General features: G+C 36.4%; 1 protein-coding gene across 3 annotated transcripts; it reads left to right on the forward strand.

Moving 5' to 3' along the window:
* Positions 1-137: 137 nt before the first annotated feature.
* LOC144978529 (chaperone Ric-8A-like) lies at positions 138-22,240 on the forward strand. 3 transcript variants are annotated; one of them, XR_013646527.1, is made up of 16 exons: positions 138-320; positions 3,472-3,519; positions 4,529-4,757; positions 6,532-6,601; positions 7,789-7,864; positions 9,969-10,027; positions 11,055-11,235; positions 11,717-11,811; positions 13,556-13,724; positions 14,267-14,365; positions 15,540-15,604; positions 16,931-17,013; positions 18,420-18,576; positions 19,995-20,114; positions 21,172-22,008; positions 22,078-22,240. XR_013646527.1 is itself a non-coding variant. In XM_078924714.1 (15 exons), the coding sequence occupies exons 1-15, from the start codon at positions 240-242 to the stop codon at positions 21,320-21,322; spliced, it is 1,683 nt and encodes a 560-aa protein (XP_078780840.1). In that variant the 5' UTR covers positions 138-239; the 3' UTR covers positions 21,323-22,240. The 3 variants fall into 3 exon arrangements, 1 of the variants encoding a protein (XP_078780840.1); XR_013646526.1 differs by having other exon boundaries at positions 22,096-22,240; XM_078924714.1 differs by having other exon boundaries at positions 21,172-22,240.
* Positions 22,241-27,416: the final 5,176 nt, after the last annotated feature.

A 27,416-nucleotide genomic window follows, 5' to 3' on the forward strand; every position in this document is an offset into this window, starting at 1 on the left:
TAAATTAAACAAAGCACCGTCTTTTTGTGCTCCTTTTTAAAAAACATTTATTTAAAAAAACCATAAAACCCTAATTATTTAGGTCCAGGCCGATGTCGCAAAATTCGAAATTAACACCGGCATGTCTCTTCTTTCTCTTTCCTGTTCCCTGCATAATGTAAACAAAATGTCTGCCACCGTTGCTAAATAGGGTTTGGACGAAATACCAACTGTTGTAATACTTTCATACACTGAACAGGATGGAGTTTGATAAATTGAAATCAATTAAAGATGCCAGTGAGACGGACGCTTTAGACGTTTTAGAAAGTTTCATAACAGCTGTAAGTATTGCGCCAACCGGTAATTTCTTTGGGTGAGTTCGTGAGGACCCCAAGTAGGCACTTTGATAACTCCAGTCCAGTGGCCGCCGATAGGCTCACTGTAAGGTGAAACTCGTTTTTTGGAACTTTATTATTGACCCTTTACTGTGTTGGTCACCATGGCGTTATTTGTAAACCTATGTAACTAATTTTGGTATCATTATAAAGGGCACAAAACAAGCTTTCTAACGGTGTATTTCATTCTTAATTCCTGATTGTATTTCTCAGAAAGCTTATGTAATAAAAATTTTAAAATTTTTGAATTACAAGAACTTTTAAAATTATGGATACATTTTAATTATACTTCATACATCGATAGACAATTAATTGAAGAATATCTCTGCCAAATTTCATCAAAATTGATACACTCGCTCATTGTTTTATTTTTCCCGCCACCAACCCCACTTTTTAGGATAAAAACCTCATATTTTTTTCCATTTTCATTTATCCTTAATTTTTTCCATACTTTCCATACATGAAAATGATTTATATGAAAATAAAGCTCATTTTCTGACCTTTAAAATGATATCTAACACTTGCCATTTATTTTTTAATTGAAACAAAACTACTGAAAACAATAAGTGGGCCATGTTGACTGCAAGACTCAAAATTTCCCGACAGCCGCGAGATGCTGGTTTTGAGGCAGCAGTGAGATCACAGATTCTCTCTGTAAAATTGACAAAAAATTTCAGTAGAAAAATATAAATAACTCTGGAACCGTAGGTCGTAGAGAAACAAATAAGGCATCAAATTTTATGTTTTTTCAAGTCCCATCCCCCTGACTGAGTCAAATCAAGATATTTTGAGTTTGAAAATTTTATCAAAGTGCCTACCCCAAGTCTCAGCACTACTGGCACGAAACTAAAACTGGCTATCGTCACCATTGCCGCTGCCACTGTCACTAAGTCAACTACACTATCCCTGATTCACGATGACTATAGAATAACAAGACATTGAATAATATATTTGCATCACTGCCTAGCCCCCTGCCATCGCTGAATGATCACTGTACTGTTGACAGTTGACTGTAACTGTAATTGTAACGTTGATTATTAATTACAATAGAGTCAGTCCTTCACAGTCACAGTTTAAGTCACGACTTATTAACATTAGTATTATTATTCACCATTTTGTGATAATTCTGACTGCTCAAGTGGTATGTTTGCACTCATCTCATGACAGTTGATTGTGTGCTACTTCTTTTGATGCCGCCCTGTTTTCAGCTGTGTATCAAATTGTTCTCCATTGACCTTTGGAAAGAACACGAAGTGGCAAATCAGACTCGAGTCTGAATAGTCTCTTGTGGCTATTCGGACTCAAACTTGAATGTGCATGTGAGGAGGTTGGCAGGGGGACACAGCACAAATTCTTTGAGTTTGAGAGATCCTCTTTTTTTTCTCCTGTGGGACTCACTGAATGCAGACGGTGGGGCAGAGGGTGGAACTGATTGATGATAGGATAGAAAAAGAGTGCAGAAGAAATTCTGTTTTGCCGATATATCAGACTGACTCTGGGCTGACACGCCTACTTCAGACTGGAGAACTAAGGATTGTTGCTTGTCTAACACTATCACATGTATTATTTTGGACACCATATAAAGTATGCTGTCAGAATCAGAAAAGATCTTGCTTTCGACCACTGTTACTTTGACTGACTTTTGCACCCTTTGAACTGTGAGGAGTTTTAACGTTTTTCTTTCTTATATTTGTTTCTAATAGTAAATGATCAATTATTTTGTCTTTCTCGTCAAATAAAGCAGTTTAGATTACTTGTAGATAGTTCCTATTATTATTATCTAATTCATTATTGTTGTTTTCATGTGCATCAGTTTCTTGTAATTGTCAATTTAAATAATCAAACAAAAACAAACTATATTACTGCTTTGAGTTCAGATTGCTCTGTTTGCCTTTGTTGTGTAGTATTTCAGATTTTGCAACTTGTTGTTCACTTTAGACCAGTTCATAGAAACAGAGGAAGGCCAAGGTTGAATTTCCTGTCCGAATCACATCTGGTACACAGTTATTTGTGCATGCACATTGGAGTTTGAGTCCGAATAGCCAAGGGAGACTATTAAGACTCAAGTCTCTGGCAAATCGTCAGTGTTTATGATTATAAACACTCTGGCTAATAAGAAAGAGCAACCCTGTCATAACTCACTATTTAACTAATAAATATTTTTTTCTTTGTGTAAGATTTACCCAACAAGTATTTTTTCTCAAAGATCTCCACTTATGTCAAAGTAATAATGATAATATTATAATAATTCAGAAATGTGAGTGGAGCAGGCACTTATGTTGGTAACAACAAGAGATGAAGTGAGTAGAAAAGTGCCAGAAGACAATAGAGAATAAAAAATTTTCGCGGCAGTGGTGGGGTTTGAACCTGCGACCTTATTGGTACGACAACTCCGCCTGGCCGGTGAGAGTGTGACTCTACAGTATGAGCTATCCACGAACGGTTGGCAAAATTTTACAAACAAGGCATACAGATATTGTCCTTTTAATAGCTGATTGTATTTTTGTTGGTTTTTTTTCTTTTTTTTTTTTTGTTTTTTTTTTTTTTTTTGCGATGACCAAAATGCTGAACTGACCAGAGCCGTTCTCCCTTTGGTTGGAATATTTATCATGAGATCTTGTGTTAAGTGTTGTTTAAATAGCACTTAATCTAGTGCAATGTTTGGTGTCAGCTCTATTTACTAGCTCGATGTCTTGTCACTTCCATGAAAATTGTTCAACAGGTACAGCAGAAGCATCTGCTGATGGGTGATCTTTACTCCTTGCTATTCTATCTCCAGAGATTTCAATAACTCAGTCGTCATAACTTAATTATTGAGCATTGTATTCAAACGAGTGTGTATGATAACAGCAGATTTCTTGTGGTCGCTTGCAGTAGATAAAACATAGACAGATTTCATACATTTTTTGTTGTTTTGTTTGTTGCTTTTTATTTTTTTATGGGGGGGGGGGGGGGGTTTGTTTTGTTTTTTTTGTTTTTTTGTGGGGGGGGGGGGGGGGGGGTTGTCTTATTGAATTTGAATCATTCAACATTGACCTTCTAATTTCTGCACCAATTTTCAATATTTATATATTTTAATTTTATACATTTTCCACAGAAATCTCAAGTTTTCACATTTCCAAATCTAAGTGCAGATTTGAAGGGAGTAAGTATTTTTCTTACAATTTATGATAGATAATATGTGTAACATTTCCAAGGACCAAGCATAGATATGTGATAATCCTTGTTCTTGACTCAACATGTCAGTGGTCAGACACAAAGCAAAAATGTATTTCTGTCTAGAAGAATGATAAATGACAATACAGTAAAACCTTGTTTAATGGCCGAGATTGGGACCTTGGCATTCTCAGTAGTAAAACTAAAAAAATTAAGAGAATTTAATACAGTCCTTATGCTAAGATTAAGTTGAGCAAGGAAGGCGGCTTAGCTGTCTCAGTATGACATTTTTTTAAAATAAACCATTATTAGTCACATATTGAACATTGTCAGCAGCTTGAAATTCTTCAAACTTCCGTTTTGATGTGCTATCGACTATCAATGAAACCCGTTTTCTCTCTCAGCGTGTATAGACCGAGGTAAGACCGGCCAATCCATTCTAGTAAAAAGAACGAGAGATGCCAACTTTCTTTCACTGCAGCAGCCAGTCATATAAAACCATAGAAATTTGCTTCTTTAATCATTTACTATTTATTTATTTATTTACACATTTTTGAATTTAAGTCCAGTGTTCATTTATTATATTCAGTGTTCATTTATAAATAAATGAAAAAAATAAAAATCTATTTATTCATCCCATCGGGGAAATTTGTCTCTTTGGTTTATTCCAAGGGAAGACTGGAATAACCCAGACATCAGCCGCAGTGCAGCGTCGCAAATTGAGCTAGGGCAAGGTGACTTGCTCAAGGCGACACAGAGCAGCAGCAGGTGTTCGAACTTAATACCTTTCGGGAGCGAAGCAAAGACCATACCGCTGAGACAGGCCCCATTCATTTATTTATTCTTTTTTTTTTTATTGCTTTATTTGTTCATTTAATTTTAATTTAATTTGATTACTATTAATATGGTTGATATTTATTCATTTGATTACAAAATGATTCTAATTGTAGTCAATTTAAATCTATAACTATTAAAATATTCACTTTTTTTTTGCCCAGGAATGTGTAGAAAGCATCCTTCATCTTTTACAAAATCCCAAAATCTCCCCTCGACTGGCTATCGCTTGCCTCCAGGCATTTCGCATCTTGAGTCGAGACAAGACCAACATGCAGGCCTTGACCAATGAGAGAGCCCTCGGTACTCTCACTATGGTGTCTGGAATCCAAGAATATGCCAGGCAGATGATTGAAAATGAAGATGTCACAATACATGATGGAGACCAGCAAGGTAAAATTAGACCTGTAAATTCTCAGTCAATTAACTGAAATCAGTCAATTCGTCAAATTCAAATATTTTTAAAAAGGGAAGAAAGAAATGAATAAAGAAAGAATTCATGAATCGTAGTCGATTGACTGTAAAGTTAACTAGGAATGTTCCACAGCCCCACGCATAGCTCATGGGCCGTTTATATTAATGATGGATATATATTGCCAAGGCTAAGCGACGCTTTTTAGAATTGCCGTGTCTGAACACACCCCAGTGTATTTTCACACAGCCTTCGTGAAATTATTTTTTCACTTTCGAAACCTGTCGTAGCCAATTTTAACTGAGCCGCCGAGCGATAAATTTCACTGTTTCGTCTAAGCCAAAATTGACCACATTTACTTGAAGGACAGGAATAGTATGAGAAAGAAAAATTCGAAACACCGGAAGTTCGTTATGTAGACACCTTCAAATCGAAAGTTAAATGATTGCTACAAGCACATCTCGATTACCTCATGTTGTAAACAAACTGGTTGACCGTTTCTAAGTTTCTTCACTGATTGGGTACCTAATTACAAGGAACAATGGTAAGTAGCCTAATTAATTCCCTCGCAATTTAGTTTTCTGCCATTGCTTTGCTCAAGTGAGCTTGCTGTTTACCTTTCATTTTGATTCTTTGGATTTTACCGCTACGACGAATTACGAAGAGTTTCAGTTTCAGTCAATTTTTATAGAGCTCATTTACAGGTCTATAAAATTAATCATGCATTTCTATAGGCAAACACTCTCATTGTATCCAGGCAATTACAGTGGAATCCTGATAAAGCCAACACTGCAAGACTAGAAAAACCGGATGACTTTAACTTTAAGCAAAGTTGACTTTTTATCCATTATCGATGGCCAACACTTTGATAAAGAACAGAAAAATTAGGACGAATGGAATATGATGACTTTAAGCAGAAGTTGCCTTTAAGAGTGTTGACTTTATGCGGATTCCACTGTTTGCTAATGATATGTTAAAAGTTGTAGAATTCAAATATAATGCAAACTAGACAGTCAATGTACGAAGTTTTTAATATTCTTCCTTGAGCATTGACCTTATCCATTGTCAATGATACACACTAAGATAAATCACAGAAAGATTGGGACTAACATGAGGTGATGACTTTAAGCAGAAGTTGATTTTAAGAGTGTTGACTTTATGCGGATTCGACTGTAGCTAATAATATGTTAAATGTCAAGGTAGTCGGATGTACTGAGTTTTTAATATTCTGTGGTTATCTGCTAGTTTCAAGCTTTGGAGCGATATTTAGTACTTTAAAAATGCACTGCAGAACATCACTGTCTGGGGAAAAGTACTATAGTATTTCCTTTTTTTCTTGGATATGAATATTGACGGTAATAGTCAGGCTGACTGAGTCGGGCAGTTAATTTGAAGAAGAAAAATAAAGTTATCAATTCTCCTGACACCAACATAGTACGGTGAGTCATTAAGTTACACATTTTTCATGTAACTAGTGTTGAATCTCAAAAGGACTATGTATCTCAATGATATTTTGCTCTCCTCATCTGTCTTTACTCTGTGGAAGGGAGGGGGGGGGGGGGGGGGGGGCTTCAGGTCTTTAGTTTTAAACGTTATCCTGGTCAAGGTTTTGCACTCATTTCTGTATAGTACAGTTATTGTATTCTACCTTCAGGAAAGAATAACTTGTCTTCCCTTCGATATTGTAACATACTATGATAATGATTATCATTTTACTTGTAATATTTTATGCAAAATTCTAATTATTTATTGCAGTCGTGGTGGAGGCTCAGAAATGTCTGTGCAATGTCATCTTCAACAGCGTGGAGGCTCAGAAGTATTGCTGGTAATGTTTTATTTCATCATAACTTTTTTTTTTTTAATAAAAAATAAAAATATAATTCCCTTTATTCATCCCAATGGAGAAATTTGTCTCTAGGGTCTATTCCAAGGGAAGACTGGAGTAAACCAGGCATCAGCCACAGTGCAGCACCGCAAATTGAGCGAGGGCGAGGTGACTTGCTCAAGGCCACACAGTTCAGTGGCGGGTGATCAAACTCAGTTACCTTTCATGTCCGAAACAATGACCGTGCCGCTGAGCCACGCTGCCCCTAATCATTTGATTACCCCGTTTCATTTAATCATCTTTGCAAACATCAATAATAAACTTTACCATTACCTGGAGCGAATACAGAAGACGTCCAGTATTTACATCATGGCACAAGACAGAAGTGCTTGAGAGCTCAACTGGTTGCCAAATCGAAAATGTTAGGAAATTATCTTTGTAAAGGGTACTAACGAAAGAGTGAAAATGGAGAGGCAACAGACAATGGACATTTCGGGTACAAACCCATCGTCAGCACAACGATACACAAATTAGCGTGGAAATCCACATTAATTTGTGTTTTGTTGTGCTGACGAACGGTTTGTACTCGAAACGTCCATTGTCTGTATTGTTCCCATACGAAGCCTCTCCATTTTCACTCTTTCTTTAGTATTTTCATGACCACAGGCTTCAGGCAGCCCCTACAGTTTTCTATCTTTGTAAGGGTTATATTCCTTGTGTGGATCAGGCAGTGGCATATTTTTAAAATATTTAATCACAGAAATGTGTTCAAAAGAGTGAGTAACACAAATTGTATAGTTTCTACTCCTTATATATAGAATATCTGTTTGAAACAGTCTATCAGGATAATGAATAGCAATGTGAAATTGAATGTAAGCTTCAATTTAATATTCGAAAACAGGTAAAATGGACATTTCGGTTTTCCCCTTTATCAACAAGACAGGATGAACGAAACACTACAGACGAATGAGATAATGTGGTAGTGGCGTTGTTAAGTGGAATAAACAAAAACATTGATGGGCAGGAAATAGTATGCTACTTTATAAGGAATCACAAATTAAAATAAGAGTAATAGAAATTTATAAAAGGTGCGCAATTAATTTAGTCAAGTCCCCTCTTTTTGGCTCTATACCATATTTAGGCCACCTTTTGATGCCTATAATCTTTCTTCTTTTTTATTATTTCAGTAAATCAGGTTGCGTTGATGGCGTTGTACAGAGGTTGAAGACATACGGTGATCCCACAGTTACATTTGATGTTAAGGTATTCAACTCTTGTTCCCGTATTTAAGCCTTTGCTGCCAGATGTCCGCTATGTAGTGGATTTCTTTTATTTTGATTTTCTGTGTTTTTCTCTGCTGATATTCCGATAAACAAGCTTCCTCATCTTTTGGATATTTGTGGTGATTCCTGCTATCATGCGCATAAAAAAAAAATTATGCCTTCCGTTACGACACTATACGATATCGTCACCTCGGCATTCCACGAAGAAATATAGATATTTCATCAAACAAGATGTCTGATGTCAACAGGAATCACCCATGTTGTACAAGTGAGCAAATTGGGGGTTAATAATCTTACTCAAGGAAAAAAAACCAAAGTGCCTGAAGCGGGGCTCAAACACCGGGACTTTCCATGCCACAGTGCAATGCCTTAACCACTCGGCCACTTCGTTCCCCATTTGTCATGTGCATAATGCCTCTAATAAAATATGTGCCCTCTTCCATAGCATATCTGAAAGACTGTTTTCTGATAGTTTTACTGGCTTTAAGTATGTAGTCTGCTAATGACTAAAGAGACATTTTTTGTAAAATAATATGTTCTATTTTGAATAGAGGCAGACGGATCTTAATCAATGTGCACTTATTTGCAGGTCTGATAACCCACTTCATTATGGGCTCATTGTTGCAATGGAAACCTCAAAAAATGATGCAAAATATTGTCCATTACAACAATGTTAAACTAAGCCCATAACTTTATTCAGATGTCAGAGCTGCGTACATATAATATATATATATATATATATATATATATATATATATATATATATATATATATATATATATATATAATATATATATATATATATATATATATATATATATCTTGATGCATTGTAAATTTCCTCCGTTTTCCCAATTTTCGGGAAAGTTTCCTCCTTTTTTTAAAATTTTCTCACTGGCAGCTATGTTAAACCTAAACCAGATAATAAAATTTATTTTATGCCGAAAAATGAACAAAAATACCAATTTTTCTTTTATTTTATTATTTTTTTGACTTGAAGAATCTTCGTTTATTTTTCTCTCAAGAACGCATCAATTCAAATCTCTTTTTAATTTGGCCTTTAAATCAGCTTTTTAGCATCAGCTTCTCGTTAACAAAATTCCAGATTAAATTAGTGCATTGTGTTTTTCCCATGATATTTATGTCTAGTACTAGTCCTTCAGAGCCAAAAGACCCATGGAGCCGGAGTTGATCCCAATTTCTATAGTGTGAGACGGGCAACAGCTTGCTATCCTTTGAAAAGGATGCTAGTTTATCATAAAGTACTTTCCACCAGATCAAACAGACCCAGCTACCCAATCACTTCTGGGTGGACAGGGGGATCAGAAAAAATCTCAACTGCACCCGGAGTTGATCTCGGTTCCTCTGATTGTGAAGCGAGTGCTCTACCAATTGAGCTATCGGGACCCCCAATATTTATGTCAATCTTTTCGATTTTCTTGAAGAATAAGATTAGAAGAATGAGGCGGATTTCATCAGACTTATTTTTAGATACATTGACTAAGGTAGGGCAACTGTGACATTATTTGTATATTCCGGACTGAGAGTCTGTGATAACATATTTATGAAAAATCACATGACATATCTTTAATTCAGAATGACTTTGTTTAGGGAAATAAATGTCTTCTTTTAAAAATATCTGAGTGAAAATAATTTGATTCAGACGTGAGTTGAGAAAATGGATGGATAGTTGAAATAATGCTTGTCATTGTGAGAGAGTTCATGCTTTCAGGTGTGTCGGTTCATAACATGTTTACAAGGTGTCCCAAAAAAAAATGTATACACATGAAGAATAATTGTAACCTTGGAATTTAATAAAATTTAATTATTTTATATTTAAAAATATTTGTAAGTATCATTTTATTGGGTTTTTTTCACAGCAGTTTAACTACATTTGAAAAGAATAATTGCATTTTATTATTATTAGTATTAATATTATTTCTCTTCTCTTTTTTTTTCTTTTTATTAAATCCCATATTTGCAATTATTTTGATGTGTATACATGTTTTTGTTTTTTTTGGGACACCCTGTAATTAATTTTTTTTTTGTTGTGTCTTTCTCATAATTGTTCCATTTTTTTTCAGTTTTTTGACATGAGGATTCTCTTCCTGCTCACAGCCCTGCCTACCTGTCTAGCCACACGGTATGTCATTGAATAAATTAAATTATATTGAGCTTTTATATAGCGCAATATCCACTAAGTGTGCTCAAAGCGCTTTATAAGGGGTCCCTGTCCAACAGCAACATTTAGCATTTAGGATGACATTTTACATGACTCTTGTAAGGCGATATTATAATTTTTTCTGACATAAACAACGCTGTTTATTGCCAGGTACTCATTTTACACTTGAGTACGGTGAGAGAATGTGAGTATAGAGCCTTTCCAAGGACTCATTTATGCACTGCTCTTGAGAGGAACTCAAACCCTGGAGCTTCATATCCAACTATGCGAGGCTCGAACCCAGGGCCAGATCTGAAAGCGAGTGTCATACTACAAGACCACATAGCCGTACAAGCTGTGATAACTGATATTGAGAGGCATATCTATTTAGCTTAATTATTTTATTTCTTAAAAAGACCAGTAGTATTGTTAAGGGATTTTGATGAATGAATGATTAATGACTTATGGAATTATATAGTGACTCTGAGTATATATGTGGAAGTTGAAGGCTATATGAGTAACTTATAATTATTACTTTTTATTTACAATTGTGATTGTAGTCCTTGCATACCATTAGACCCATTGAGTCAAAATTTATCAAAGATTTCTGTAGCATTAAGAAAAGACAATTGCTTCCCACCCTTTGGATAGGATGATATTCTACACCTGAGTATGTTTAAAGAATGTGAGTAAAGAGCCTTTTCCAAGGACTTAATTATGCACGGCTCTTGAGAGGAACTCAAACCCTGGAACTTCTATCCAAAGGCGAGTGTCATATCACAAGACCACACAGCCACACGAAAACAGCTCTGAATTTAAAACTGAACAACATCAACAAGACAAAGGATGAGGGAATGTTGCGAGGACACTTTTAGAATGAGACACTTTGCAAACCAGGGCATCCAACCTCTGCAGAGAGACAGATCTTCATTAAAGTAAAATAATGAATCATCTCTTAGTTCACTGAGACTAAGCATATTTTTCTTTCTTTTTTTTTTTCACTTTCCAGCCCTAAAGTGCGTTATGACCTCCATGGGTTCACCTATCTGATGGAAGTCCTTGATCTAACCCTACGGGCCTGTGACTCCCTTGGGCGAGGCCTGACAGACCAGCAGGTTGACCTCTGTGCCGAGATTCTCAAGATTTTATTCAATCTTACCGTCTCCATGGATAAAAAGTCAGCCGACGAGGTAAGAAGGGGGGGAGAAAAATTATCAGTCACAGATTTTAAAACAAATATTTCTTGGTCAGTTTTGATAGAGGTTTTTTTCTTTCATTTCTTTCTTTTCTTCTTCTTCCTTTTACTTCCCCCCTTTTTATTATCTATTTGTGTTTGGTGTTGTTTAGTTTTCTCCATCTTATCAATCTCTGTAAGTATCAATGTGAAACTGAATGTAAGCCTCAATTTAATAACAAAAACAGATAATGTAGACATTTCAGGTTTCCCCTTTATCAACAAAAAGCGATGAATAAAACACTACAGACGAATGAGATACCTCATTCGTCTATGGTGTTTTATTTTTCGTGTTTTATTGATAAAGGGGAAACCCGAAACTACCACATTATCTGTTTTCTTTATTAAACTGAAAATAAAATTCAATTTCACATTGTTGTTTATTTCTTTGAGCTTCAAGCAGAAATGTTTACATTAATCTCTGTATGAATTCACAGGAGGAAGAGGCCCATTGCATGCGACTTGTTAGCATCCTCAATGATCTCTTGATGTGTAACACTGTATGCAGAGAGAAACAAGAAGAACTACAAAGGTAAAGATACAAACAGTAATTTGAAAAAAAAAAAAAAATGATTTGGGTATTAACAAAAATAAAAATGAATGATTTCGCTAATTATTGATCGGTTCCTTGGGAGAACTACAAAGGTAACGATACAAACAGTAATTTGAAGAACAAAAATTGATTTGGGTATTAACAAAAAAAAAAAAAAAAAAAGAATTTTGCTAATTATTGATCGGATCCTGGGAAATTAATGATTGGGGAGTCGGCGTTTGCAAAGATCAAAATAGGAAATGGTGTGTGTGATGTGTGTCGAACAATACGAAAGGAAATCACAAGAAAAAATTGTGTCTTCATCTACGGGGTATGGAACTTCAGACTTTTGGTTCCATCGTTCAGAGTTTGTCTCAATATGTTAAGTTTCTGAGTGAGAATTGCCATCGACATTCTCAAAGAGATGCTATTTTTTTGTGAATCACGATTTTTGTCATCATGTGCGGCTATGTTTTCTAGTGGTATGACACTCGCTTTCGGATCGGAAGGTCCTGGGTTCGAGCCTCGCGCTCAGCGCGTAGTTGAGTCCTTGGAAAAGGCTCTTTACTCACATTCTTTCACCATACTCAGGTGTAAAATGAGTACCTGCCGTTAACAGCGTTGTCTTTGTCTGAAAAATTGTAATATCGCCTAACAGGCATCATGTCCTGTCCTACCTGTTAAATGTTGCTGTTGACTAGGGACCCCTTGTAAAGTGCTTTGAGCACATTTAGTGGATATTGCGCTATATTAATCTCAATTTAAAAAAAAAAAAATTTATGATCATCATCATCAACAGCCACAACAATATCATCATCACAGTTACTGCATTTTTGTAGCTTATTTTATCATTTTGGTAAAATATGCTCTGAAATTATTAAGACTTTAAAAATCTATCAAAATTGCGTGTTTTTTTTTCATATTTACATAGACTAGAATTTTCTGAAGATAGTCTAATAATCATCCTTATGATGAAATTAAGATAGTTTATCTATAAATTTAGCATTTTAATTCTCAGCATTCTTTCTGCCTTTTTATTTATAGGGGGAAAGAAAGAAAATAACAATGAGAAAAATAATGAGCAAAAATATGGACAAATTTTATTTTTTTTTCCTTTAAATTATTTTTCTCTAATTTAGGCAATACATGCCAGATATACAAGAGAAATGCAATCATCATCATCATCATCATCATCTTACTTAATACTTACTTGACATCTGTCTGTCTCGGGAGACAATGGAATTTTTGCACCTGTTTGTGGTAGAATGGCAGTGCCTGCTCTGACTGAACAAGCTGATTTTTCAACATCATCATCATCCTATTTACACTAACCGCGGCTATGTGGTCTTGTCGTATGACAATCGCTTTCGGATTGGAAGGTCCTGGGTTCGAGCCTCGCTCTGTGTATAGTTGAGTCCTTGGAAAAGGCTCTTTAATCACATTCTCTCACCGTACTCAGGTGTAAAATGAGTACCTGGCCGCTAACAGCGTTGTCTCTGTCCGGAAAAAAATTGTAATATCGCCTAACAGGCGTCATGTCCCGTCATACATGTTAAGTTTTGCTGTTGGCCAGGGATCCTGTGTAAAAGGCTTTGAGCACATTGAGTGGATATTGTGCTATATAAAAGCTCAATTAATTTGTGGTAGAATGGCAGAGCCTGGTGTGACTGGACAGGCTGATTTATCAACATCATCATCATCATCATCCTATTTACACTAACCACTACAATGTTTTCCCCACCAGTCACACTGTGAATTTGCTCATCAACATCCCATCCGATTTCTACGAGGAGCTCTTGACTCCCGTGACGGAGGAGGAAAAAGCCCTGGAGAACCTGGATTTGGAATATGACGGCAAGAACATGGAGGCGGTCAATGTCATTCTTCAGTTTTTGGAAAACAGACTCTCTGTGGTAAGGGTCAAGATTACTACAAATAAAAGTTTGGGTAAAAGAAAAAAAAATGTTATTATTTTTGAGGCATGAGTGGCTGAATGATACATTTGTTGTCTTTAAAAGAAAAACAAAACAAAAAACATGAGGTCCCAATAGCTCAGTTGGTAGAGCACTGACTCACTTCACACTCAAAGAGACTTGAGATCAATCTTCATTGATTTTTTTTTTTCTGACTTCCCTGTCCACTTAGCAGTGATTGAGTAGCTGGCTTAGATATGGCAGAATGTACTTTGTGATAGACTAGTGTCCTATCCAAAGGGTAGCAAGCAATTGCTATTGTCCATTTCACACTATAGAAGCCGGGATATATAGGCTCTATGGGCCTTTCTCTCTGGTCATTTATTTACATTATTTCTCTTTACTATTAATATATTGAGATATTTTAAAAAAATAAAAGACAATGACGTATATGGTGTTATCCCTTAGTTAGGAGGGGGAAAAAAAATTTAAAAAAAAAAAAGCATTATGTTGACTGTCATTGACATTTTTTTTTGTCACAGACGGGTAAAAACATGAAGGAAAGCCTGGCTCCAATCCTCCACTGCTTGTGTAAAGCTTGTAAACACAACAGATCTATCAGAAAGTTTTGTCGGATCAAAGTAAGTGATGTTTAAACAAGAACTTGCGCATTTATATATAGTGTTATATCCACTAAACGTGCTCAAAGCGCTGTACCTAGCCCACCGCAACACATAACTTGTAGAACGAGACATGGCACCCATGAGGAGATTTTTAAAAAATGTTTTCAACAGGGACAACATTGTTAACGACCAGGTTCTTATTTTACACCTGAATATGGTGAGAGAATATGAGTAAGGAGTCTCTTCCAAGGACTCAACTATATACCGCTTAGAGCGGGACTCGAACCGTGGACCTTCCGATCCAAAGGTGGGTATCATACCACTAGATCTCATAGCTGCACAATTCCCCTGTTTATAAATGTTAATTTTAAAGGAGTTTGTTGGTTTTAATTTTTCTTTTTCTTATTATTTTTTTAATTTGATTATTTAAAAAAAATTATTTTTTTATTTATTTTTTTTTGGTGGGGTTCAGTTCTTTGTAGTTTTATGGTGTGTGAGGGGGCGGGGTGTTGGGGGAGGGTTTTTTTATTTAGAGAGGGGGAAGGTTTCTTTTTTTTTTCGTTCCTCATCTGTACTTTGGGAATATTAATATGAAATGTGTTATAGAACATTCAGTTCTAATAAGTGAATAATGAAACACAAAGTAATGAATGGTAATCTTTAAAAAGAAATCAGCTCTTCACAGCAGGAGATTGATCTTCAGATTTCCTTTTATGATTTTTAACAGATATGTAAGGCTGCCAACTCCCATATACTTTTTTTTCCTGTCAGGGAATGTCCTGGGGTTTTTTTTAGGGTATTAAAATGGTTCTCAATTGTTTCTATGTTAATGTTTGTGTTGAGAATATAGCTATGAAAGCTTAAATACTGGCCAACTAACTTTGTGCCTTTTGTGTATGTTGAACCGGTGACCTCAAGAAGTCGAGGGGAGCGGCTCAATAGACATGGAGTTTGAAAACACTTTTTTTTAAGTGGTGGGTAGCTCATAGGGTAGACTCACACTTTCCCCGCCAGGTGGAGTTGTCATACCAGTAAGGTCGCGGGTTCGAGCCCCCATCGCTGCTGTGAAATTATTATTCTCTATTGTCTTCTAACACTTTCCTACTCACTTTATTTCTTGTTAAAATAGTTCTCTTGAGGTTATTGACATTAGAAATTGATGAAATTTATATTTTTCTGTCCCCCTAACAAGATCTTACCACCTCTGAGATCTGAAGTCAAACAATTACCAGAGGAAGGAAATGCCCTGAGGAACAAGTAGGTCTTTATTTATTCTATAACATTACTAAGCGTTGAGAAAATCAGGTTCATACATTGAACTCATGAGATCAATCTTAGACCATTCAAGTACAGTTTGGAACCCTACAGTCTGATATGAAACCAATTAAAGCTGTCCAGCTGCAAGATTTGTCTGCAATGACTGCAGCCCCCGTAGTAGCGTGACAGAAATGATCACACAGCATGGATGGTCTCCCTTAGAAAACAAATGGAAAGAACGATAATTTCTTATGTTTAAAATTACAAATAAAATTATGGCCATTTCACCACAACTAGACATACAACGAAATTCCCTAATTCAAAGAAAATCCCACTCGAAAACACTAAAACTCCAATCTGCAAATTCAAACGTTTCAAGCATTCATTTGCACCCCGCACCATCAAAGCCTGGAATGCTCTTCCCGAATCATGTGTGAACACCACAGATTTAGAAACATTCAAGCCAAGATTATCAAACTATTTCAGCCTAGACACCAACAATGGCTGCCACATTCAACAAATCTCTCCACCCTCGAAAACAAATACTTAGAATTGAGTCGACTTGGAGTAACATTCAGATTCAGATATTCATCTTCTTCTTCATTCCTCCTCATTTTTTCTTCATGTTTGAATGTCTAGTTGGCGAAGGGACGCCATTGTCTTCCTTAGCTCTGTCAGAGGCCCATACAGTTTAGTCTGCAGAAAATTCTCTCTTGCTGTTTCATGCTTTGGACAATGCTGGAGTATATGGTGGGCATGGTCCATATGTCTCTTAAGGACTACATATAAGATGATGTCTAATGAAATCATTAATTAGAATTTTATAAAGATTGTATAATTCAAGCAAAAGTGATACTAGTACTAGGCTGCTAGAAGTTGTGGACTGTAAAAAGTAATAAACAAAAATGAATAGAACAGCTTCAAAAAAAGAACAAAATACCAAACACGGAGTGTATTTATATCTTTATTGTTATTTTGTTGTTGACTGAAGAGGGGTTTTGAGCCCGAAACATTCAGTGTTTGGTATTTTGTTCTTTTTTGAAGCTGTTATATTTATTTTTCTTTATTTTTTTTTTATAATTCAAGCAATAACCTCATACAAAATGTCACTTCACTACCTGTAAGTGCAATCATATTCTTTCTTTTGTGTTTTTTTATAAGGATTATTATTGTGTGCACAATTGTTCCCTTAAATCATTCATTTTCAAAGTCACGTGAAAAGATAATGGAGTAAAAGATTTTTTTTTTAAATAATTTTTATTACTTTGTTTGGTAAAGATTCAATGGTATCTCTATGAGGTTGTTAATTTTTATTTTTTTTTCCAGATTGTGCAAATTGCTGACCTCTCCAGTGACGGAGGTGAAAGATTTGGTGGCACATCTGCTCTTCATCTTGTGTAAAGAAAATGGTAAGTTCTTCATTCCCTAAGTTAGTCACAAACTCTGGTCCACTCGGACAATTACCAGAGATGCAAATGATAATAATAATAATAATAAGTTATTTATATAGCGTTCAACTTCCACATAAGTGCTCAGCGGCGCTTTACAATATTAATTGTCATTCAAACATTTATTCTTTGACAATTTTGAGAATACATATGAAAAAACAAACACATGCACTCTCTCACTCACTCAATCCCATGACCGGATGGTGGTCGGGGGGACTTGCGTGAAGCAGAAGTTACAGTCTTCCTCCATGCCTGCCTGTTGCTAGCCCTATGTAGCAGCTCCGGAACCGACATCTCAGTCCATTCTTTTATATTGTCCAGCCACATCTTCCTTTGGCGCCCTCTTCTGCGCTGGCCTTCGACTGTGCCCTGTAGGACTGTCCTACTCAGGCTATAGTGTTGAGTATGGTTTCCAAACCAGGACAGTTTTCTGCACTTCACAGTCACTAGAAGAGGTTCTTGTGGGCCTGCCCGAGCTTCTATTTCTTCCAGGACGTCTTCGTTTGTGCGATGCTCCGTATATGACACGCATAGCAGTCTTCTATAGCACTTGCTTTCAAACACCCTTATGCGCTGTTGTGCATCCATTGTAAGTGTCCAGGCTTCGCATCCGTACAACAAGGTTGACAACACCAGTGATTTATACAGTTTGACCTTTACATTAAGACTCATGCTACTTTTCCAAATCTTTGTTAATTGAGTCATCACTGATGTTGCCATTGCAATTCTCTTTCGAATTTCAATTGTGCTAGTCCCATCTTTGCTTAGTGTCACACCTAGATATTTGAATGGCGTGACCTCTTTTAGTTTTACATGCACACAAACTCAAACACAAATTCAGCTACATTTGCTGTCATACACGCACACACACACACACACACACATACTTACACCAATATTAATCACTAACATTAGTAACTTATTCTAACGAAAGGCATTTGAATTGATTAACTACAAAAAAAAAAACAAAAAAACAATTATCATGAATGTTTTGTTGTCATCTGTAGTAACTGGTCTAAAGCTGTTTACAGAAGGTTTCGATATAATTATTAAGGACTTGATTAGGCTTTATTAAGCAGTATGTTTAATATTTTGTTATCACCAAATGCTTTCAAAGTAGCCACTGGAATGTGATTTTTAATAATTATAAAAGTGAATGCCAATTTGTTCAGACAGCAAGCTCAAGGCACTACACAATTAGCGCCCTTGATTCGTTTTCATCTGTAATGCAAAAAGATTTTCATCTGGGTGGTTTTTTTTTGTTGTTGTTTTTTTTGTTTTTGTTTTTGTTTGTTTTTTTTTCCTACTTTAATTAATTTTTTTGATATCCCTTTCTTTACCTTTTCTTCCTCCCTACCTTCCACCAGTTCACCGCATGGTTAAGTACACAGGTTACGGAAACTGTGCTGGACTTCTGGCTCAGCTAGGCCTGCTCAAACTGGGTGACGCCAATCAAACAAAGGCAGACTACTCCAGTGATTCAGAAGACTCTGACACAGAGGAATATGCAGAACTGAAGAATCAGTGAGTCCTGACCACATTCAGAGCTGCCTATTTGAAATTTCAAAACATTTGTAGTTTCCAAGGGGACAAAAGAAAAAAAGTCAATATACATAGCTTTAGAAGTAAATAATTTGCTCTCGGCACGGTCCAAAAATGCTCCAAGGTCCTGAAAATAGATTCTAAGAAGCTAAACTTTCCTTCTCAACAAGATTTATTGAGTCAAAGAGACGTATGCAGCTCTGTTGTAGGAGCCAAAAATTCGTATTTCTATTAATTTTTCGTAGTATTAGGCAGGTCTGCATTTTATGTCTATTTTTATGTTGTAACATCTTCTGGCTTACTATCAGAATGAGACTGATTTTATAATTTTCATTTTTCACCTTTTCATTCACTGAAAGTGGATTTATTTTAAAACTCTCTGACTTTCTTTAATTTTATACTTTTGAATAGGAATTGCTTAATATTCACTTCTATTTCTATAATATCATTGCCAAGTACACTTGCAAGTGTCCTATCCAGAGGATAGCAAACTTGGTGCATTTATTATTCATGCGGCTATGTGGTCTTGTGGTATGACACTCGCTTTTGGAATGCTCGCTCGGCGCATTGATGAGTCGAGTCCTTGAAAAAGGCTCATTACTCACATTCTGTCACCGTACTCAGGTGTAAAATGAGTACCTGACCGTTAACAGCATTGTCTCTGTCGGAAAAGAAATTGTAATATCACCTAACAGGCGTCATGTCTGGTTTTACTAGTTAAGTGTTGCTGTTGGGACCCTTTGTAAAGTGCTTTGAGCATGTTTAGTGGATATTGCGCTATATAAAAGCTCAATTAACTAAAAGGTGTGATATCTGAGTGCAACAATGGGCTTGAAATAACATTGCTGTAATGGATAATATCACGCTTTGTTTTGATAGTATTTCTGTTACAACAATGAGTTCATAACAGTTTGTGTTACCGGCCCTGCAAATATGTACACACTTAGGTAGCACGTGATTATTACCATCCATTTTGTGCTACAGCAACCGGATTAAATTCTAGGCCAATGGCCTTTATGTCTGTAATGATAGATACCATTATTATGATGAGTTTTACCGACTTTTAACTGTGCTTACCATTATGAATAATTTAACTATGATATCCCATTCAGAGTTTGGGTTTGGGGTTTGTTTGGTTTTTTTTTTGTTTTGGTTTTTTTTTTTTGGGGGGGGGGGGTTGTTTTGTGGGTTATTTTTCTTGTTGGCTTATTTTTTGCATTTGAAATAATGTTTACATTTAGAACTAACTGATTATTTATGCCATTTATAGTGCACTGATCTAAATATTTTCATACGAATTTTCAGAATACAACCAAAAATTGATATTTATCATCATAAAGTTACCAGGGATGGGAGACCAATATTTCCGTTTATTAATTTTCTTTTTTTTTTGCTTTCAGAATTAACCCTGTGACAGGCAGATGGGAAGAGGACAGGCCAGACCCCATGGCTGGCATGAGTGATGAACAGAAGGAGTACGAGGCTACACAGCTACTTTCTGCAATTGACAAACTACACAGGTAAGATGGCCCAATTTTCTACCCCCATTTTTTTTTTTTTTTGTTTTTTTTTTTGAGCTTTTATATAGTGCAATATCCACTTAACGTGCTCAAAGCGCTTTACAAGGGGTCCCTGGTCAACAGCAACATTTAACATGTAGGACGAGACATAACGCCTGTTAGGCGATATTACAATTTTTCGGACAAAGACAACGCTGTTAACGCCCAGGTACTCATTTTACACCTGAGTACGGTGAGAGAATGTGAGTAAAGAGTCTTTTCCAAGGACTCAACTATGCGTCGAGCGAGGCTCAAACCCAGGACCTTCCGATCCGAAAACGAGTGTCATACCACTAGACCACATAGCTGCACATTTGGGCTTGTAACTGGGTTATCCCAATCGCTCAGTTGGTAGAGCATTCGCTTCACATGCCAAAGGATCAAAATTTATTCCAGGTGCTGTCAAGATTTTCTTTTTCACCCAGTAGTGATTGGGTAGCTGGGTCTGTTAGATCTGACAGATCGTACTTAGCGATAGTACTTAGATCCTGTCCAAAAGGTAGCAAACAATTGCTATTGTCCGTTTCTTCATGGGCCCATTGCTTCTGAAGGGCTACTATTTTCTTCCTATTCTTCTTCTTTTTCTTCTTTCAGATTATCCCTCATTTTACAGGGTTGCCATATGGAACAGTGTGGCTCAGCGGTATGGTCTTTGCTTCGTACCCGAAAGGTACCGAGTTCGATTACCCGCCGCGTTGAGCAAGTCACCTAGCCTTAGCTCACTTTGCGGTGCTGCACTGCGGCTGATGCCTGGGTTATTCCAGTCTTCCCTTGGAATAAACCCTAAAGACAAATTTCCCCTTAGGGATGAATAAAGGGAATTTATTATTTATATTATTTTATTAATGAATACCACATCATGTCAAATGGATCTTCTTCCTCCAGGCCTAGTTCTTTCATTTCATCCTTTACCCTATCTAATATCTAACACTTTCATGTTGAATATGATAAGAGAGTTAAATTTGTTATCCAAGAGCTATTGGTTGTATTCTATATTCAAGGATTTTTTATTTTCCAGACAAGGAATCATCCAACCGTGTCGTGTTGGAGAGGATGGGAAACCGCAGCCAGTGGAGCATGTCATGGAGTTAGTGGAGGGTGGACGAGGAATTGGAGGGAGTGGAGGGCAGTCGGGAGCCGAAGGAGGAGCCAAGAAGGAGGAGGACTGAACAGTTGTAAACATTTTCAAAGGATTACCCCAGGGAATGATTAGAATTACCTGCCCTTTGTTTTGTCATTAGATGACATAAATTTTTGTATTATTATTTTTTTTGCATAATAATCAATATATGCCTAGTCTTGTCTTTCTTGTTTCGTTTATTTCATGTCCGATCATTTTTTTTTTTTTTACTTTTTCTACTAATTCCTGATTTTGTTGTCATACAAATGTATTGTCAAAAAATGAAAACCTCCATCCAAAATGAAATTTTGTCAATGTTGAAACATAACAGCACATTTTCATCTAAGTCAGCTTTTTTCACATTGAAGATCTGATACTCCTGTATGTATTTATGTATTTACAACCAGCAACTACAGCCCATGACTTTCTATGTCAATCATATGCTTGTCTCAAATCTCCCGTTATTTTACAAAGTGTTAAACCATGTGTCTTGTGAATTTTTATGATCACAATATTTTAAATTTGTTTTCTTTTCTTTTAAAAAAAAAAAAATTATTATTATATTTCTTTTTCTGCTAATATTCTTTGTCTAACTGACTATCGTCTAGTATTATTTATTGAGTATTGTTCATTTTTTATTATTTAGTCAAAGTAGGACGTTTTGCTTTCTACAGAAATGATGAACATGTTCTATGAAAAGCTGTAAATCAAAAAATAATCAATCCCAAAAAATCAGTTGACCTCGACTGGGGATCGAACCTCAGACCTTCTGATTACAGGTCAAACGTACTCAGAAGGTCTGAGGTTCGATCCCCAATCAAGGTCGACTTGATTTTTTGAGATGGCTATTTTTCTTTCTTGCTTTGTCTGGCACCTTTCATACACACTTGTTCAGTTCTTTGTCTTACACTGGTGCCTGCTCCTTTATTTCTTAATTTGATATTTTCAAAAAGAAAAGAAAAAAAAATCTGTACTCACCTCAGAATCTAAACAAGTCCTTTTGCATGTGCAGGCCTGCCTACTACCACGAAAATTTCGCAGTAATACAAATTTTCCTGCCCTAATTGACAATCATAAGCAGATCTTTAATTCAATAAACTTCTTGAAATCAAAGTTTTGTTGCCGGATTTATCATACAAAGGAGTTTGAAGCATGAATTTAACTCTTTCAGCGCCATTGGCCACATTGTGCGACCAGAGCAGAATCTGTTCTACTGGCCAATGGCCGCACAGTGCAGCCTGTCTTGAAAGGCAAAAACAATAATGTAATCCAATTCTACTTTCTACAAAAGTACTATAAATTGAACCAATGGTATCATTTCTTTCATCAGAACATTCGATTGGTCCTCGGGGGAGATTCTGCGCCGAATTCGAATGTCGCTTTGTCTTAGCTTGTCATTCTCATGCCGCCTCAATCAGGTGTCAGCCATTTTGTAACGGAAATACGAATATAGCCTCAGCGCTGAAAGAGTTAATGTATTTAAACAGACATTAGTAATGTTTTCCAATTTCAAGTAGGCAGGTCTGGTACTCTATTGATTGAGCTATCCGGATCCCTATATTATCATAATCTTTTCTTCTACCATAATTTTATTTTATAGTATAATTTTTGTGCTTTTTTTTTCTTTTTTTTTTTTATGGTCTTATTATTGGGGGTTTTTTTTTGGTTTTGGTTTTTTTTTAATCTCTGACTCGGATTCATTTGCTATTGCTCAATTTGGGTTTATAGAGGTTTTTTTTTATTCATGATCTGAGTAATCTGTGTAAAATAGGCGTTAAGAATTTCTTTGTTGTTGTTGTTACATGTTGTGCCATACTATATTGTCATTTTTTTTCCACATTGATTGTTTTATATAGTTTTGATTATAGGCATAATGTGTCTTAAATTTAATGAATCTTTATCAATAGGGAGAACAGAAGTGTGATGTCATAATACTGGTTCCAATCTCCTTGGCAGTGTGTGAAACCAGTCCTCCGGAGGATGGAGGATCTTTATTGACGACCAGCATGAGTTTAGGCTAGAAAATAATATGCCATCCCTCTGAAACCAGAAGATCAGTTGGAACAAGGTAATTATCCAGTCCTCTGAGAGGACTGGATACGTACCTTGTTCCAACTGATCTTTCCCTGTAATGACTTATAAATTAATTGTGCACCTTTTCGAAATATATAGTATTCTATTTTAATTCGTGCTTCCTTACAAAGGAGCATACAATATCCTGCCAACCAATGTTTTGTTTATTCATCTTAACTGCGCCACTACCACATTATCTCATTCATCTGTGGTGTTTCATTCATCCTGTTTTGTTGATAGAGGGGAAACCCGAAACGTTCATTTGATCTGTTTTTATAATTAAATTGAAGCTTACAATCAATTTCACATTATTATTTATTTGTAATGACTTATAGTAACTTAGTAACTGGCTCAAAACTATTTTCTGACGTTCTGATTCCATTTTTGGAATATGAAGGGTTGGCAGGTCAGAATATGCCACTTTTTGAGTCAATATGTAACCTATTCATTGTGAGTCCTCTAGAGGACTGGTTATACACTTTTAAGGAGTTTTGAACCATAACAGAGGAAGGTGTTATGTCACGACTTCTGCTTCCTATTAAAGCTTGTCACATTTTTTTCTCCCTTTACTTCCTTTATTTCTGTGTCGTTGAATGCAGAAAGTAAAAGTAGAGAAGTTTTAACATTAATGCCACTCATAGCACTATGAGTTGGTACTGTATATACCTTCAACTGGGGTAAACTTTGTCTCCTTAATTTTGGACTCGATAAGAGTATATTTTATTGTGTGTCAATTATTTCCTCTGATGAAAGTCAAGTCTTTTAACTGCAACAAAGCCGAGATTACTCAAAATGCTCTAAATTCACTGGGGCAAAGTTTCCTCCTCTAGGCAAAGTTACCCCATTTAACGGTATATATTTATATATATCTGCTTTTAATGTTCAACGTACAAGACTATTGTTTTGGTATTTGTTTATAGTATGGACTCCAACTAGCCAATGGCATCCTTGAATATTGTGTTGTGTAATTCAGGAGTCTAAAACGTCCGAGTTTCAGCTGTCTTTATACTTTTGTGTTTTCAGTCATTCTCACTGCAATGTAATCATCAGAAATCAACGCTCTGTCCTACCCGAGAAACACTATTAAAATTCATCATAATATTCCCATGTAATTGTCCTTGTGATATATAAAAGTTAATCACAAATTTCATTACATTCTCTGAATTTTGACACACGTTTATTTATGTGACATTCGCCTCTGATATATTATCTTCGTGTCATTTTTTAATGTTTTTCCGTGCAATAAATTGATGATGAGCTAATAACGTCACCTGACAATCTCAAATTTGATATTCAAATGAACCTTGAGCTGTCGGGGATGTTGAAGATAATTATGTACATTATGTGATGTTTCAATTCGATAAACAATATATTGATACTTGATTTAATTTTCAATTTGATTGTTATTGATGAAGGCGAAGATGATGGAAAAATGATGCGTTCATGATTTGTTATACAATTCATTGATGTTTATATTAATTCTCAAGAGGGCACAATGCCGTTTATGATAGGATCATTTTCCACTTTTCAACTTCAAAAACACTTTTATGCGGGTGGTTGGATGGGAGCATCACCCTTGAATCATATACCTATGATGTTCGCATGGGTGTACGATCCGATAGTGATGTCGTTTCTTCTTCTCTTTACTAGCCTATCCTGCTTCTTTGGTTTGTGATTGTATTTTTGACAGGGGATATTTTTTTTTTTTCTGTAAATCTTCTGCCTGTTTGTTCTTGGTTATTTATAATTTAGCTTATGATATCTTTAGGTTATGATTTTGATTTACATTTGTACTATTTTTGTTAGATTGCTTGTTTTTTTGTTTCAGCGGTCTCTCATATAACCTCAATTGTGTTGGAAGAGACCTAAAGCAACAAACAAACAAACAAAAAAACACTTTTATAATAGTTTTCATACGCTGTGCTGCATCACCGAATGTTATTTCAAAAACTGTCTGTAGAGAATCTTGAACAAAAATGAATAAATATAACAGCTTCTTATAAGAACAAAATACTTAACACAGAACGTTTTGGACTCAAATCTAGTGCGGGGCGGTCCTTGGCAAGCTTAAGGACCACGGTCCTACGGTCCCTGGGAAATGAAAACCGCAAGGACCGGTCCTAGGACCGGCGGTCCTTTTCGACATTGAACATTCCTGAGAGACCGTTTTGACCTTTGGGACCATGGGATCGTTCATTCTTGAACCGTTAAAGACCGCTACACGATGAAAACCGTGGTCTACAGGAGTAAAACACACGGAGTAGTCACACTCATTTCAAATTGTAACCTAATTAGAGAAGAGGGGTGATGCCTTCTTTATTTGATCACAGTACTTCATTGTTACTTCGATAATTTAGCGTGAATAAAATTTGAAATTTATCCCCATTAACGGAGATAATGGAATCACCCAAGGCATTGATCAAGTTGTTCGTGGCGTTTATACACACACGCAACTCCTACCCCCCCCCCCCCCCCCCCCCCCCACACACACACACACACACATAAGAGGGCAGCGAGCATTGAAGAGTAAGAGAGAGACGTGAAGTTATAATAAGAGGGGGTGGATGCGGTAATAAGTAATAAGTAATAAGTGGGGTCGATGGTGACTTTTCGCCAGATCTAACAAACCCAGCTACCCATTCACTGCTGAGTAGACAGGGATTCAGAAAAAACTCGACTGCACCCGGGATCGATCTCTGGCCCTTTGCGTATAAAGAGAGTGCTCTATCAACTGAGCTATCGGGGTCCCCAAATATTATATTGGACCTTTTAAAAATACAGACGTTATAACTGGTTTTTTTGGAAGGAAGAAACTAATGAAACTCATATTATTTGATTAGTTAAAACACCAAACGAAATTTTAATATTATTGTATTATTTTAAATGACAACAATGCGATAGAAAGGAGTGGCGACAAGAGATGGACAAAAGAAAACAAAAAATCAGACTTGCAACTTGCTAGGTTTGAGACACACACACACACACACACACACACACACATCTTTAGTAGTCACATACATTTCAAACAATAACCCATTAGAGAAGAGGGGTCATGCCTTCATCATAGATCATTGTCATTGCGATCATTATGGTGTAGTAAATTTTGAAATTTACCCCGTATAATGGAATCGTCCAAGGCGTGCGCCTCCTGTTCCCCCCATCTCACACACGAAAGGGCGGTTTGCGGAGTGGAGGGAGGTGGTCGTCTGCCTCTATGGTCGTCTGTGTCGTTTAGTGTATGGCAAAGGGGGGTGGGTGCGATTAATTAAGTGGGATGGGTGGTGATTGGTGGAAGATAGGCAAAGGACCGAGGCAACGAATCGCTGGGGAAGTGGTATGGCGCCAGACCGTTGAAAGGTGATAAGAAGTGAGGACCGCCGGCGGTCTTCCTCTTTGGGACCGGACCACGGTTCACAGCTAAAAGACCGTGGGACCGGTCCTCGGTCCGGTCCTCAGCACGGCACTACTCAAATCCCTTCTTCAGCCAACTTCAAAAACACGTAATTCTTCACGTAAAATCAAGATAGTCAGAAGAAAAGATCTCAACATATCCAATCAGGATAAACCTTGGTGAAAATTTTAATGTTTTGTATTATGTTGTTCATTTGTTCTTTTTTAAGCTGTTATAAATATATTTTTGTTCAGTACTTTTCACAGCCAACAGCTTCTAGCAGCTTTGACTTGTGTATTTCGTCCAACCGCAGGAAAAGGATAGCTTCATCCGGCAACACTCACTTTTTCTGTCATGTCTTTGTGTTTTTCTGCAAGGCTAAATTAAATGTATTGGCAAAAAAAGTCTTTAGCTACCATATCAACATGACTTTAAGGCTCAAGGGACACATCCCTCAAGTGCGTCATATTAAGGCCTCTTTCTTGTATAACTTCACTGAATCAATACTGATGTTAGGCTAGATGTGCATGGCTTTAAGGCTGATCAAGGGACATGAGCCCATCAAGTGCGTCATATTAAAGCATCTTTCCTGTCTAATATCACTGAATCTGAATCAATACCGATATTAACCTAGCTGTGTCAATGAATGAGTCATTGATGTTCTCTTCAATTTTTCTCT

The sequence above is a fragment of the Berghia stephanieae genome, chromosome 8, assembly GCF_034508935.2.
Source record: "Berghia stephanieae isolate SIO BIC M18660-M18661 chromosome 8, UCSD_Bste_1.3, whole genome shotgun sequence".
Lineage (NCBI taxonomy): Eukaryota > Metazoa > Mollusca > Gastropoda > Nudibranchia > Aeolidiidae > Berghia > Berghia stephanieae.